Here is a 16,592-nt window from a genome sequence, read left to right as displayed (position 1 = left end):
CAGACCCCAAAACTTTACATACTTTAACATAGGCACCAAACGAATATGCTAAATTCTCTCATATTCAAACAAATTGATCAGAGATGCTATAAAACAAAGAGCTGGGTCCTGATACTAATGACAGGTGATTTTTTTTCCACTGAAGGACATTTTGTGGAAATTTCCCCGAATATTGTGCTTATCTCTTGGGAAGAGATAGGAAATTAGAAACAATCCATTGGAGCTTCAAAGTGAGGCTATATTAAATTATCATCACGCCTTCCCCTTTTAAGGTTTGCTGTAATTCCGACAGCTATGGTACCAAAAGACATGCTCTAATGGAATCTTATGAACATATTACTTCCTCTTAGAGGAAAGTTTAATTTCAGAAAACATATCTGTAAGGAGGATCTCAGAACCCACTCATTGTTTATAACACAGGCCTTGATGTGGCCAGATCACCTAGGTGAGCACATCATCTGCTCTATGAAAGCATCAAGACCTAAAGCTCACTTAAAAAATTTTGTATTAGTCCATTTATTTTTAAGGACCAAATTTCAATGTCCTGAAAAACACTGTGTAAACAAATATGCACTTGTCCTTTCCTTAGCAGTGACAAGTCTCCATTTGCATGCTTCCACTGTAATTAAATCAGTAATCACATTTGTAGGAGGGACTACCCCGCTTCCACTGATCCAGAGCTAGATGCCCAGAACAGTGAAGTTTGGAGCTGAAACATTCTTGCATTTTCTAAAAACTTCTTAGGATTCAAATATTATAGCCTGCAAGTCAGCAAAATTAATTACAAGAGAGTGAAAAGACTGATGAGCAACTTAATTTCACCAGAAACCATGAGAACATGCCTTTGCTATGTTGCACTAAAGATGCAAGGGGTTTTTTCTGGATAGGCAATGGGTGTCTTTTGGTGGGGACATGTTTATCAGATGACAGTATTACTGACACTCTCTATACCTTACTGAAAAGCTCCAAGCACATTCATGTGCACTAGATCAATGATTAATAAGAATAAATAATAAACATGGAGATGGATAAGTTTTACTGTAATCGTTTTACCTCTCACACATTAAGTTCCATTGCTTTTTCTTCATACAAGAGGCACCTTACAAAATAAATAAATAAATCTCCTTTAGGTATAACTGGTGGAATTCCCTCTCTAAGGAGCAGGCATTGGCATTATAAAATTATAAAAGTCAATGATTTCTGAACTTATTCCCCTTTAACACTTTAATCAAATTTAACAAATACCATGCTTACTACTTTACTAAGATTATCAAAATTGGAAACTTGAAGGGACTTTTCCCCAAAAGACCCTGTATTTATTTTTTCATTTTTGCTCTACTGCATAATCTTACTTCTTTTTCAACAGCTGAGCAGTTTAAGTTAATACAATGCATGTTTCTTCTGGACATCTTAATTTATTAGTCCAAGATCAAGCAAAAATAATTTGAAAAACAAAATGGAAATCTCTATTGAATTTTACCTGCATTTTTATCCAGAGGGCTAGCTTAAATGTAACCAGTAAGATGCTGCATAATGTATCAAGTTAACTAAGTTATATTAAGTGTCACCACTCTATCCACAAAGCCAAAAAATTACATCCTCCCTCCATTAACTCTAAAAATTGAAGTTCTATTAAGATCTATCTCCAGTAAATTTACCAACACAAATAGCTTCAGTGTTCCTCACCTCCTAGGCCTGGATGTAAACTCTGTGGCCCCTGGTTTGGTGGTTGCTGCTGCATCACCATGAAGTTAGGTGGCACATTTCCCTGTTGAACCATAGGATTCCGACCGGGAGAGCTGACAGGCTGCTGAAATCCCTGGGGAAGTGGGTTATTTTGAGGTGGCCTTGGTCCCATCTGCTGCTGAGTTTGGTTAACCGTTGGGGAGGATGCAGGGGATCCCTGCTGGAAGGAGGAGGGTGAGGAGGCAGGAGACTTGTTGGTGAGATGGGGCTGCTGCAGGGGGGTTGGGACCCTGGAGGGCCCTCCCTGCAAGCTCTTCATCTGAGGAGCTGTGAACTGGCCTGGGTTGCTCATCTGAGGAAAGTTTGTATGGGCTTGTGAGGCCTGCTGGCTGCCAAAGGGATATGGAGGGGGAGGGTGGGAAGGTGTCTGTACCGTGGCTAAGGATGGTCTTGCCTGGAGTTGCTGTTGCATTGGGCCAGGCAAGGGAGCCTTCTTCCACCCTTGGCTTGCAGTCATTGTGCCCAGAGAACCCTGGGCTGGAGGAGGCTGAAGGGCTCCAGAAGGCAGCTGGTTCCAGCCTGGAGGAACAGGCACCTGAGTTGGGGCAGTAAACTGGGGTCGAATTCCCTGTGGCTGTTGCTGCTGATGTTGCTGTGGGGGTCTTGCCTGTAGCTGCTGCTGCTGCTGCTGCTGCTGCTGTTGCTGCTGCTGTTGCTGCTGCTGCTGCTGCTGCTGCAGCTGGGGAAAATTAGCTGGGTTCATTTGTCTGTTCACAGGGACAGGCTGCATTGGGTGGTGCGGGGGAGCTAAAGATCCTGAGGGGTGATTCTGCGGCTGTATATGGAGCCCAGAGAGGAGTGGATCCATTGCATCTGTTTAAAGACAGTTAACAAAGCAATAATTAAATTACTGCAACCTAGATCCTACAGCAGTAGTAAATCCCCTGGTTCCTTCAACGAGATGCTTGTGAGCACCTTCCATATGCAAAGCAACATAACAAGATGACAGAAAGATAAGTATTGTCTAGAAAGAGCTTATGGTTCAAAAGTGGGTAAAAGAGCCAAAAATAAAATGTGGAGAGCAGTTATTTTCCAAAGCATATCCTGGGGAACTTCTTCAGTCATTAGTGTTACAAGAAAACAAAATAAAACATAGTCAGTTAGGTTTGGGAAACAATTGAACCTAACCAGCTTAGAAGGGTTTCTTCACTGCAGGACTTTTAGCGTCTCCAAAAGGTAAATTGTGAATCCCTAAGAGGAAGGATAAAGCATGAAGCGTTTACCAAATTTATTACAGAATTCTCTGCCATGAAGTATCCTGCAGGACTATGTAGCCGAAGGAATGCATTTTTAGGAATGTTGGGTTATAATTGATAAGAGAATGAGAAATTTTTAGAGGAAATGATGACTTTTAGCTTGAAGACATAGGGGAGCTTTTATAAAGAAGGTGGCATTTAAGCTGGGCAGTTAAGAACTTGATATCCAAGACAGTTGAATTTTGTAATGATCTCTGCAAAGAGTTCCAGCCTCTTCAAACCACAAAGACTGGAGGTCATTACCTGACTGAGAAGCAGGGCGAGGAGTCCTGGGCTGCAGCTCTGAATTGGGGCCTGGTGCCATCATGGAAGATGACACATTTACACTCTGTGGTATCATTACAGTGGCAGGGCTGGTCATCCTTATTAATCCTGAAGGAAAAAGAAAATCCCTAGAATAGAGTACTGGAATTGGTACAACATTTGTTTTTAAATAAAATATTTCAAGAATGTAAAAAGATATAGAAAATTTCTGTACCCATCATCTACTTCGTTAAAATCTCGCCCATTCCCTTCAGATACATAAGTAGATACAGCAGAAGCCCCCTACCTCTTCCCAATCTCATTCCATTCCCTCTCTTACCTTTTAATTGGGATTAATAGTTCCAGGCATGTTTATCTTTATTACATATGTAGGTAAACTGCACAGCATTTTTTGGTATGCTTTTAATCTCTGTATAAGTGGCATCATACTCTGTCTTCTTCAGTTTCCTTTTCCCCTTAATATTACGTTTTGAGATCCATCCATCGTGACTGCTATAATAGTGACCCATTTTATGGAACCCATACATTCATTCTGCTAATGAAGAGTTAAGGTTCTCCCTCCCCCGCCCCAATTTTCATTCTTACAATTCTGCAATGTCATGTATTCTTGTGGACATGTCTTTAGACTATATACTCCGAATTCCTAGGTTTTAAGTATAACCATCTTCCATTTTACTAGATATTGGCAAACTGCTCTCAAAAAGGGTTACACCAGGGATGCCTGGCTGGCTCAGTGGGAAGAGTGTGAGATTCCAGATCTCGGGGTTGTGAGTTCAAGCTCCATGGGGTGGGTGCAGAGATTTTTTAAAAATAAATAAACTTAAAAAAGAGTGGGGAAAAAAGCGATTATGTGAATTTATGTTCCAACTGGCAGTCTGAGAACTACTCTTGTTCCATATCCTTCTAACTTCCATACTATTAGATCTCTTGGGATTTAGCATCCATATTAATAAGTGAAAATACATGATCATCTCTTCATGTCTCTTTGATTTTTGGCATCAAGATTAAAATAACTTGAAAAAATAGCTGGAGAGCATCTTTCTTCTTTGTCTATGCTCTGGAAGAATTATCTGTATCTATTCTTTAACTGTTTAGTAAACTCACCTAGAAAACTATCTGGGCCTGTGAGTTATACTAATTGATTTACAGGGAGACAAATTTTTAATTATTTTAATTTCTTAAATAATTACAGATTTTTGAAGTTTCCTTACATCAGTTTTGGTTAAATTATATTTTCAAGAAAATTATTAATTTGCTGATGCTTTAAAATTTATTAGCATGAAGTTATTTACAACTTTTCCCATTTTAAAAAATATAATTCATATATTATAAAATTCACCCTTTTGAAGTACACACTTTCCTTCTTTACATTGCTTATGCCTTCCTTCTCTTTTTTTCACTATGTTCATCAGTTTTAATTGTTTTTTTTCTTTTCTTTTTTTAATTTTTTTTTTTTCAAAGAAACATCTTTGGTTTTCCTACTTTGTTCCATTTTGTTTTGTTTTTAATACTTTACTTATCTCTGCTCTTATCTTAATTATTTCCTTCCTCCTAAATTATTATTACTCTGCTATTCTTTTTCCCAATTTTTAGGTCAGACACTTAATTAACTTAATTTTCAATCCATGTTCTCCTCTGACACAGTTTTCTGAGGGCTTAAATTTTCTTCCACGTGCTGTATTGGCTACATCTCACAAATTTTGATACATACTATTTTCAATATTCCATTTTAGACATTTTTTTGCTGTCCATCATGACTGCTTTTTTAAAAACCAGGGATATTCAGAATGTATTTTAAATTTTCCAAAAATACAGTGTATTTTTGGTTAGCTGTTTTTTTGTTTGCCAATGACTTAATTGTACTATGGTCAGAGAACATGATCTGTGTGATACCGATATCTAGTATTTACTGAAACTTGATTTTAGCAAAATATAGTCAATTTGTATAAATATTCCATTTATGCTTGAAAAGACTAAGAATTTTTGAATTATTAGTGCATGGTTTCTATGTATCTCCTCCATTATATCAAACTATTCTACTTAGGTTATTCAAGCATTATCCTTACTAATTTTCAAAATCAGCTCAATACATCAATTAATAACACAAGTGTGTTAATATCCTCCCTAAGATGTGATATCACCATATAATCCTGTCCACTTTTGCCTCACATATTTTGAGACTAGATTATTAAGTATGTAATAAAAGTTTAGCTGTCTCCCGGATTATTTCCTTTTACATCATAAAGTGGCCCTATTTATCCTCAGTAATGATTTTTATCTTGCTGTTTTATCTGATAAAAATACCATTATACCCCTTTTCTTGGTTAATATTTACCTGGATTATCTTTTATTCCATTCTTTTAACTATGAGTCAAATCCTCATGTTTTACGTGTTTCCTGTAGGAGCACGTAACTAAATCTGAGATTATTCAATCTGATTAATCACTGTCTCTTTATCAGTATTCACAATATATTTACCTTTACTATTAACTGCTGATATATTTTGACTTCCCTTCTTTCTTTTGATACCCCTGCTTTTTACTCTTTCTTTTTCTACGGTGTTTTCCTATTTTTTCTATGCTGTTTTCCTAATTTGCCTGATTTTTATTGGATTTTTTCCCAACATACCCTTCCTTTCTACCCCTCTACTACTAGCTTAGAAGTTATACATTTTATTTTTATTATTTTATTTTTATTTTTAGAGATTTTATTTATTTGAGAGTGCGAGTCAGCACACACCAGCAGGGGGAGGGGCAGAGGGAGAAGCAGACACCCCACTGAGCAGGAAGCCCTATGTGATGTGATATGGGGCTTGATCCCAGGACCCCAAGATCATGACCTGAGCCAAATGCAGACACTTAACTGACTGAGCCACCCAGGCACGCCTCTATTATTTTAATATCTTTTGTCAACAGACATACTTGACTTAAAAAGTCTAAACATGTGATCATTATTGCTAAATGAGCCAATACTTATTAGATTTACCCAATGTTTACCATTTAGCTCACCACTCCTTCTTAGATCTTATTTCTTCCATCTTAGGTTCAATTTTCTTCTTCCTGACGTAGATTCTTGAGCAGTTCATTTAGCAAGAGTCTGTTAATGGTACCTTCACTCAGTGTCTTCAAAAATGTCTTTATTTTATAATACTCTTTATAGTATAGGTAGGCTTAAAATTCTAGGCTGTCAATTACTCTCTCATCACTTTGAAAATACTGTTCCAATGTTTCCTGGTTTTCAGTGTTGCTGCTGAGAAATCAGCTGTGATCTGATAGCTTTTCGTTTGTAAAAAATTGGTCTTTTATTTTGAGTTGCTTTTAACATTCTCTTAGCTTTTTTCATGCTCTACACTTTTACAATTTTGTGTCAAACATGGATTTATTTTTATTTACATTGCTCAGGATTTCTGAGGATTCACATCTTTCACCAATTTTGGAAAAATTTCAGCCATTTCTATTGGTCCTCTTAACCCTAGATCTATTCTTTCACTACCTATATGCAACTTGGCCAGACTCTTCCCACTCTGGTTCTTTAGTACTAGCAATAGCATCATTATTATCTCTCATCAAGCTACCACAATACCAAATGCTCAGACTTCAGTGGAGAACTCTAACTACTGACCCCCTACTATAGGTACCAAGCTGGTACTGTACATCTTCTATGTGGCATTCCGTAACAGCCCAATAGCACACGTCCTGATATATAATAGGAACTCTGCAAATATAAGCTTCAGGGCTCAGGGCAGATCCACCTTCAAGCATGAGCTCAAAAGACTGAAGGCATTATTATCTCACTTGTTTAGGTGAAGAACTGCTGCTTGGAGAGGTACAGAGACTAGCTTGAAGTAACCAGGAAATGGCACTGCTAGGATAAAACTTATAGTCTCAATTTTATACAGCCAAGTCTTCAGCTACAGTTCAGAACAACGGCTTTATAAATCGATGCTCTCCATTCTTCTATATTTCTTCAAGAGCTACTATGGTACGTGGGGAGGTGAATGACTGCGTATAGTTTCAGGTGGTTACTATGCTTCAACCAAAGTGGCTGCACTTTTCTGGTTTAGCTGAATAGAAGGTCCTGTAGCAGAAAAAGTTTTAAAGCCACTACTATAGTGAAAAGAGTATTGGACTGAGCGTTAGGTCTGTGATACTAAGCCACTGCTACTTGACCCTGGGCAAACTGCTTCCTTTCTGTGAGCTCCAGAGTTTCCTTGCTTTTTTTTTTTTTTTTTTTAACGATTTATTTATTCAAGAGAAAAAGTGAGAGAGCATGTGCATGCATGGGGGAGGGGCAGACTCCCCGCCGAGCAGGGGGCTCAACACAAGGTTCCATCCCAGGACCCTGGGATCATGATGTGAGCCGAAGGTCATGCTTAACTGACTGAGCCACCCAGGCACCCATGAGGTTCCCTCAGCTTTAAATGAGAGCCAACTCGAGAGGTGGAAAGGGAGGGAATAGCAAGTCCTGAGGCAGATTTAAAGTTTGGGACTGGGAATCCAAGATGGGGGAGGAGAAGGTGACCTTAGTTTTGTTTGGTCCCAGGAATTCAGCTAGATAGCTGTCAAATCATTCTGTACACTTGTGAACTCAACTGGAGATTTAAGAAAAGGATAGCTATAACTCTACAAATAGAAAAGCAACCACTTTCTGCAAGAATGACAAGACGGAAAAACTCACCTCAAAAAAGAGAACAAGAGGCAGTACTAGGAGCTGGTTCTCTGAAAGAATTAATAAGATTGATAAACTCCTGGCCAGATTTATCAAAAAGAAAAGAGAAAGGACCCCAAAAAATAAAATGAATGAAAGAGGACAAATCATAACCAACACTGAAGAAATACAAACAATTATAAAAACACATTATAAGCAACTGTTTGCCAACAAATTAGCAATCTGGAAGAAATGAATGCATTCCTAGAGATGTATAAACTACCAAAACTCCCCAATGTCTAGAGCAGCAATGTTCACGATTGCAAAACTATGGAAAGAGCCCATTGACAGATGAATGGATAAAGAAGATGTGGTGTTATATATACAGTGGAATACTATTCAGCCATCAAAAAATGAAATCTTGCCATTTGCAACAACATGGATGGAACTAGAGGGTATTATGCTAACCAAAATAAGTCAGAGAAAGACAAATATTACATGATCTCACTCATATGTGGAATTTAAGAAACAAAACAGAGGGTCATAGGGTAAGAAAGGGAAAAATAAAGACGAAATTAGAGAGGTAGACAAACCATAAGAGACTCTTAATCATAGGAAACAAATTGAGGGTTGCTGGAGGAGAGGGGGATAGAAAGGTTGCTGGAGGGGAGGAGGTAACTGGGTGATGGACAGTAAAGAGGGCACATGAAATAATGAGCACTGGGTATTATATAAGACTGATGAATCACTGATCTCTACCTCCAAAACTAGTAATACATTATATTTTAATTAACTGAACTTGAAAAATCAGTAAATTTTTTTTTAAAAAATAAAGCTTGGGACTCACCAGAAAAATAAAAAATAAAATAAATGAGAGCCAACTTAATTCCTTTTCTTTTTTGGGAAGGGAGGGCAGAGGCAGAGAGAATCCCAAGCAGGCTCCATGCCCAGTGCAGAGCCCGATGCACGGTGTTTGATCTCACAACCTTGAGATCATGACCTGAGCTAAAATCAAGAGTCAGATGCTTAACTGACTGAAACACCCAGGTGCCCCAAGAACCAACTCAATCCTAATATTTTGTGATTCACAGACTATTGAGTTCAATCTCTAAAGAAGAAATTTCAGTTTTACTGGAAAGGTTAGCAAATAATTTATAGCTCTCTCAAATTCTAAGTACCTAAAAACACATATTCTTCCACATATTTCTTCAGATTCCACATAAGCACACAAGAACTCAGCTCACAGATTCTCAGCCTCAGAGAAAGTGGGAGATGAAAAGCTACATTCTCCACTATGCTATAAACATTCTGAGGGCAGAAAATATTTTATTCATTTCTATCTCCAACACTAAGCAGAGGTCATGTCCTATAAAAGGAACACAATAAAAGTTTGCTGCACAGCTCAGTGCTCATCTATCTACCTTTAAGCATGAGCCCATGCTCTGACTCTACCCTCCTAAGAGTGATTTAAATCTTGCTTTCCTAAACCAGAAAACAGAGATGTACCAGAAACCCCCATCTATTTTGCAGGACCCAAATGATCATACATTAGCAAATAAAGGGAAAAAAGCAAACCAGTAAAATGTCATATAATTGAGTGGGAGATCTCACCTGGACCACCTGCCATAGGAAATGCAGCCTCCATCCTAACTGAATTTCCTGCTCCCATGGGTCCATTCATTCTCACATCTTGGCTTCGGTTCTGAGCCAAAGCTAGGTTGATAGCACCTTCCCCTGAAAATGACAGGTTATAAAAAGGAAACCGTCAGGATAAGATGCAAATGTGGCTTTAAAATAGGTATACAAGACTTCAGTTTTCTGTGTTTTTGAAGAATTACGTAAGTTTACCTTCAGAGAAAGGGTAAGTGCAATATGATATAGATCTTCCTTCAACTTCACCTGAGCAGGTTTACTTGCAGGACGCACAAGGAGAACATAATCAATCCTTACATTACAGCAGATGGGTAATCACTAATCATGTATGGTGTTAGGAGACAGCTTGTAACTCTGAATGTGTATTTTCAACTAGCTCACAGTATGTGCATGTGTGCATGTATGTCTATGTGTGTGAGAAGGAAGAAAATGTTCTCAAAAATTCTCAAAATCCTAGATTACCTTCTGGGAATTTATAATCAGAGGGTAGAGACAGAAGCAGGTTAAATGGAGAAAGAACACATGATGGTAGAGATGGTACAGGGACAATGTAGTATTTGTGAGCAAAATACCATTTCCCTTTCAAAAACTATAATATAAAGAGATATCCATTAGAGATAGTAATACAATGAAGAGTAGATAGATTGCAACTTTTACAGCCTCTAATGATAAGACAAATATTTGTATAGAGTTTTAATTTTTATTATTTTTTTAAAGAGTTTACTTATTTATTTGACACAGAGAGAGAAAGAGAGTAAGAGAACACAAGCAGGGGGAGCTGCAGAGGGAGAGGGAGAGCACTCTCTGCTGAGCAGGGAGCCTGATGCAAGGCTCGATCCCAGGACCCTGAGATCATGACCTGAGTCGAAGGCAGAAGCTTAATTGACTGAGCCACCCAGATGACCCTATTTTTATTTTCTCAAGATTTTATTTATTTGGGAGAAAGTGAAAGAGAGAGAAAGAGCACACAACTGCCAGGGGTGGGGGACCTGGGGGTAGTAGAAGGAAGAGGGAGAAGCAGACTCCCTGATGATGATCAGGGAGCCTGATCATGATCTGAGCTGAAGGGAGACTTTTAAATGATGGACCACCCAGGCATGCCTGTAGAGTTTTTAATGCTTACAAGATTTTATCTCATTTGAACCTCATAATATCCCAGTAGGTAACATCACTAGAACTGTTCCAATTAATTAGAGGTAACTCTAAACTTAGAGATAACATAAATTTTACTTGGTTTAGTGATAAAAAGAAATTTCAGGATACTTCCTGCACTTAATCCAAAAATTTTGACTATTGTTACTCTGGATGACAGCACCACCTTGTGGATAGATAGAAGTATAGCTAGCCAGTGGCTAAGGAGGTGAAAGGCAGCATTGCACTGACTGGCATCTTTCCAGCATCATCCCATACTGTAGGGTCCTGGTTTGAGCCAGATGATAAAGCAGGAAACTAATGAGGACACAGTAGTTTCCTCTGTCTTGTCACTGATAAAGTCACCTTTTTGTATTGAGTATTTATACTCAATAGACAGGTAGATTGGACATAGGGCACAAGCATTCACAATTCAACCAGGTAGGTGTATTGGACATAGGGCACAAACATCCTACTAAGAGACCAATTTCCAGGGGCTATACGATACTCTAAATTGCCTATGGGAGACAGGAATGAAAGAAAAAGAGACTACAGATCTTGGTGGTTTCCAACAAATAGAAGGAACTATTAATATACCAAATTTGCTAAGACACTGTAAGCAGAAAGAGTATTATTCTTTTTTTTTTTAAGATTTTATTTATTTATTTGATAGAGAGAGATCACAAGTAGGCAGAGAGGCAAGCAGAGAGAGAGAGAGAGAGAGAGAGAGAGAGGAGGAAGCAGGCTCCCTGTCGAGCAGAGAGCCCGATGCAGGACTCGATCCCAGGACCCTGAGATCATGACCTGAGCTGAAGGCAGAGGCCTAACCCACTTAGCCACCCAGGTGCCCAGAAAGAGTATTATTCTTGAAATGGACATCATATCATGTCAGTTCTCTGCTTCAAATTGCTCCATTGCTTCCTACTGTTGTAAAAATAAAAGCCAAACTCCTCCACACAGGATATAAAGGCCTTAAATGATCTACCTAGTCCACTGCTGTTCAACAGAAATACAATATGAGCTACACATATAATTTTAAATTTTCTAGAAGCCGCAGTAAAAAGGTTAAGAAACACAGGTGAAATTAATTATATTTTATTTAACTCGGTACATCTATTATTTCAACATGTAACTAATACAAGAAGTTAATGAAATATTTTACGTTCTTTTCTGGGAGTGCTAAGTATTCCAAATTCACCATGTATTTTACTTACAGCACATGTCAGTTTGAACTAGCCACACATCCAGTGCTCAACAGCCACATATGGCTGGTAGCTACCATATTTAACAGCCCAGATGCGGCCCTTGCCTACCTCTCTAATCTCAACTACACTATTTTCTCCTTCAATAATAAGGATTCAGCCTCAGTGACCTTTTTTTAGTTTCTTTAGTTTTTTTAGTTTCTTAGGCACAGCACATTAAGCCGCTTCTCACCTCAGGGCCTTTGCATATGTTGTCCCTCTGCTTACAACAGTTCTCCTGATGTCTTCACATAAGCCAACTTCTCAATTTTCATGTAAATTTAATTAAGTGTCACGGGCCCCTAAAGACCTTCCCCAATTGTCTTATCCAAGGGTAGGTCACCCTTATCAGAACATCTTGTTATTTCTTCAGAGCACATCCATGTAATCACTTACTCATTCACTTGATTTCTTGTCTGTTTTCTCCATCCCCATACAAGGGTAACCACAAATCTGCCCTAGTTCCTTTATACTGGTTATTCCAGGAGAGTTATTAATAGCACCCTTTTTACTCTCAAAAGTGTCAATTTAGATGATAAATTGTATGGCCACCCTAATTATATCCTTAAGACACAGAACAGTGTCTGATACTCATTAGCTATTTATTGAATATATTATGAATTGTCATCTTATAACCTTATAAAGAATTACACGCATTTTTCTATATGATGAATGCATTCCTGGAAAATCCCACATTCTGTAAACTCTCACACTGAAAATAACAGATTTTACAGGAAAAAACAGTGTTGTTGGAACAAACTCAAAACCTATGTGGCTTTTCTAATAAAAACAGTAAGTGGTGGAGACAACATATCCATAAACATTTACAGTGGCAATGCCTGGTCACAGGTGCTGAGATAATGCAGATGCAAAAGAGCTCGGAGCCAGTGGGGCTGCCATTAAAGCAGGCACAGGAGGAAGTGAAACTTGTCACAAGCCAAGAGCCATGCTAGTCTGGGGGTGCACCTCTGAAGAAAGGCATCTGAGTGTCAATTCTGATTCTTAATTATCTTAAAATGGAGCTGAAAGGACTCCCACCTATGCAGCAGCTAAGCTTGTCTGTTGTTTTCTTCCTGATAATCATCCTGTTTCCACTATTTCAGCTTCCCTTGCCTTCTTTATATGAATAGACACAATTTCCACATTATAGTGCTATCATTCCCCTATTTGCCAACTGCATATAAGCTAACTGGTATCAAAGAAACACACGTGAAGTTCACTGCAGGCTCCCAAGCTTGCTGAATAGGGGTCAGCAAACCATGGCCTATGAGCCCAACCCAGCCTGCTGCCTATATAATTAAATAAAGTGTTACCAGAACACATCCATGTTTATTCACTTACATATGCTTATGGCTGTGTTGCACCACAAATAGACTGGAATTGTTGTGACAGAGATCTTAGGGCCCACAAAGTCAAAAAAATTTATTCTCTGGCCTTTTACAGAAAAAGTTTGCAGACTCTGCTTTAAATCACCATGAATGAATAGAGGCATCACAAAATGTCCTCAAAAATGATGTCTTCCCAACTCCCTGGCCAAAACTCAAGAAAGAAGGGTACAGAGAGTATTCTTCAATGGAAAATGGGCTGTTGGGGAACAACCTGTCCCTGAAGCCCTGCAGCAGACACCGTGGCAGTGGCAACATCTCCTCTTACGACCTAAGCTTGTTACCAGTTTCACAAAGGCAAAGCTGCTGCCACCACTTTCAATCCTGCCTAAATTTGGAGGGAGTGTGGAGAAAAGGAGATCACCTGGGATACACATGTGTATCCTAAAAGTTAAAGAACTCTCTTCTGTAATGTGATAATCATTGCCATATATGAATTTCATAATTTCTTGAAATATTTTACTTCCTTGATGGTACTTATGCTTTAATTTATGGCTATAACAATAAAGGCCAGCCTCTTATCCTTCTAAAAAGAACTCACAGGAAATAGCTCTGATTAAAAGAAGAAACTGGTGTTTCCTTTCTCCATTAGAAAACACTACAACATAAAGTCCCAAAGCCCTTTTAACTCACATAAAAAGGTAAGAGAGACTATAAAACATTTAGAGTTTTGGGGCACCTGGGTGGCTCAGTCAGTTAAGCATCTGCCTTCAGCTCAGGTCATGATCCCAGGATGCTGGGACTGAGCCCCGCATGGGGCTCCCCTGCTCAGTGGGGAGTCTGCTTCTCCCTCTGCTTCTCCTATCTCCCCTCCCTCCCCCATGCTCTCTCTCTCTCTCTCAAATAAATTCTTTTTTTTTTTGTAAAGATTTTATTTATTTGACAGAGAGAGAGAGAGAGCACACAAGTACAAACAGAAGGAGCAGCAGGCAGAGGGAGCCCTCTGAGTAAGGCAGATGCTTAAATGACTGAGCCACCCAGGTGCCTCTAAATAAATAAATTCTTAAAAAAAAAAAATTTAGGGGGCGCCTGGGTGGCTCAGTGGGTTAAGCCTCTGCCTTCAGCTCAGGTCAGTCTCAGGGTCCTGGGATCAAGCCCCGCATCAGGCTCCTTGCTCAGCAGGGAGCCTGCTTCTCCCTCTCCCTCCGTCTGCTTACTTGTAATCTCTATCTCTCTGTCAAATAAATAAATAAAATCTTAAAAAAAAATTTAGAGTTTTTAAGAAACAACTATGTGTTCCATAAAACATAAACAGCCTCTATAGTTTTACTGGAGCCAAAAATTGCTTTACTAAGTTCATCTTACATCCTTTAGATTGCCGTGGATTAATTTTACTTTCCTGGGTCCTTTTAAATAATCCAACATCTTCCACAATAGACTTATTGTTCTTTAAACCACTGTACCCTTGTTTATCAAATGATGGGATTTACCCCATTTTTCAAAATACACATAATCCTTTCTAACCTCCTCTCTGCTCCCCCATACCTGGTACTTGTATCTCTCACGGTCTGTCTCCCTCACCAAGGTTAGGAGCTTCTTTTGAGTTCATAACAGCAAGGACCATATTATACTTATCATGGTATGCCAAGTGCTCAAGCAAAGTGGTGCTATTCTGTGTGTGCTTCCCTTGTTTTCATTCAACATCTGTTTACTAAGGAACCTAACATCTTCCAGGCAAGCAGAGCTACAACAGTGAACAACCAGACGTGGTCTCTGCCCTACTGGAGCTTGCAGTCTAGGGGAGAATAAAACAACAGTCAAATAATTTTTCTGATGAAAGCATTATATAAATGATCTAAAAGAAAAAAACAGACTTTTGTGAGAGCACATAAAGGACACTGACTTCATCAAGGAATTCAGAAAATATATCCTCAAGAAGATTTAAGCTGACACTTGAAGGCTGAGTAGGTGTTAACTAAGGGAAGGGGAAATGTTAAGGGACAACATTCCATATGGAGAACATAAATGCAAAGGGCCTGCGGCAGGAGGAAGAAATGCATTTTCAAGGAACCAGAAGAAAGCTGCAGAGGCATGAACAGAGAGCAAGGAGGAGAGTTGTATGAGTTAAGACTGGATAAGAAGGGTAGAGGTCAGTCCACACAAGGCCATGAGATCACTCATGGTAAGAAGTCTAGTCCTCATTCTGTAAACAAGAGCAAGACATAGCGGGGGGTGCGGTGCATGTATGTGTGTGTGTGTGTGGGGGGGGTCCTCATTCTGTAAACAAGAGCAAGCCATAGAGGGGGTGGGGTGGGGTGTGTGTGTGTGTAGCATATTTTCATTTTGAAAAGACCACTCTGGCAAAATATTTGAAAAATGAATACTGCTACAAAAGGACCATTCAAATCCTTCTAATCTCTGTTAGATGAATAAAGAAATAAATACTAAAGCTTATTTGGTAGAAGGAAGCAAATGAAATTAGATATTCTTTAAAAGACCAATCAGTTACTGGTCAGGGTGCCAGTAAAATCCTAATCTGACGGACCGACAGACAAAATCAGACAAGAGAATGGAGTCTGAGGCTGTGGATGCTGAAGCATCAGGACCCAGACAAAGCCTCAATTTCTCTTTATCCTAAGGTGTTGCAATGTGAAGTGCAGGTTACATGAGTTACTTGGCATTCTGAAACATGAGAGGAACCGACAAGGCAGCACAGAAAATCATGCTACGTTCTGCTGTTGTTATGATTTGGGTCCAGAAGGGCACCTTCAATCTGGACGGAGAGAATCCCCAGATCCCGAAGCTGCTGGTTGTTGCTCTGAGCCAGGATCCGGAGCCGCTCCGCTGCTTCCCGGGGGATGTTGAATGTCACTCGTACACTGTTCCAGGGCTCCACCTTCTGTACCTTTAGCTTGCTGGATTCTTGGTCATGAAAGAAAGCGATTAATATTAGTAGTCTTTTCGCCATCAGAAATGGGACAAACACACACCACATACAACAAACAAACCAAAAATAAAAGAACAAGACAGAGCATTGGCTTGGAGTAGCTGTGAGAGCTTAGTCTTTGGCATTAGCTAGATTTCAAATCTAATCCCAGCTTTACCACTTAGCACCTGGGTGGTTATGAACAAATTATTAAACCTTTTTGAAAGTAACCCTTCTCTTCTTTAAAACCAATATGACATTGTGAGTACTATATGAGAACATATATGCCAAAAACCTAGCACAGGACCTGATCATGCACTGAATACATGGAAAGCAGTAAGATGGAGTAGGGAATATAAGAGAGAAGAGAGAGATAAGTTTAAATGAATAGACTTAGGTCTAT

General features: G+C 39.1%; 1 protein-coding gene across 4 annotated transcripts in view; it reads right to left on the bottom strand.

The window, feature by feature from the left end:
• The window catches only part of NCOA6 (nuclear receptor coactivator 6), a 102,498-nt gene that overhangs the window by 31,637 nt on the left and 54,269 nt on the right, over positions 1–16,592 (bottom strand). For 3 of the 4 annotated variants that reach the window (XR_013967364.1, XM_080812822.1, XM_080812823.1), the window contains exons 5-8: positions 16,030–16,185; positions 9,525–9,647; positions 3,246–3,374; positions 1,687–2,559 (exon numbers count right to left, since the gene is read on the bottom strand). Coding sequence is in view for 3 of the 4 variants with exons in the window: in XM_080812822.1 (XP_080668948.1) it covers positions 1,687–2,559; positions 3,246–3,374; positions 9,525–9,647; positions 16,030–16,185 (1,281 nt within the window). In the remaining variant the exon portion in view is untranslated. The remainder of the gene's footprint in view (positions 1–1,686; positions 2,560–3,245; positions 3,375–9,524; positions 9,648–16,029; positions 16,186–16,592) is intronic. The other variant, XM_080812824.1, reaches the window with a different exon arrangement.

This window comes from Martes martes (genome assembly GCF_963455335.1).
Source record: "Martes martes genome assembly, chromosome: 9".
In the NCBI taxonomy this organism is placed as follows: Eukaryota; Metazoa; Chordata; class Mammalia; order Carnivora; family Mustelidae; genus Martes; species Martes martes.
Note: the sequence above shows the minus strand (reverse complement) of the source record. Positions and strands in the feature narration are given on the sequence as shown.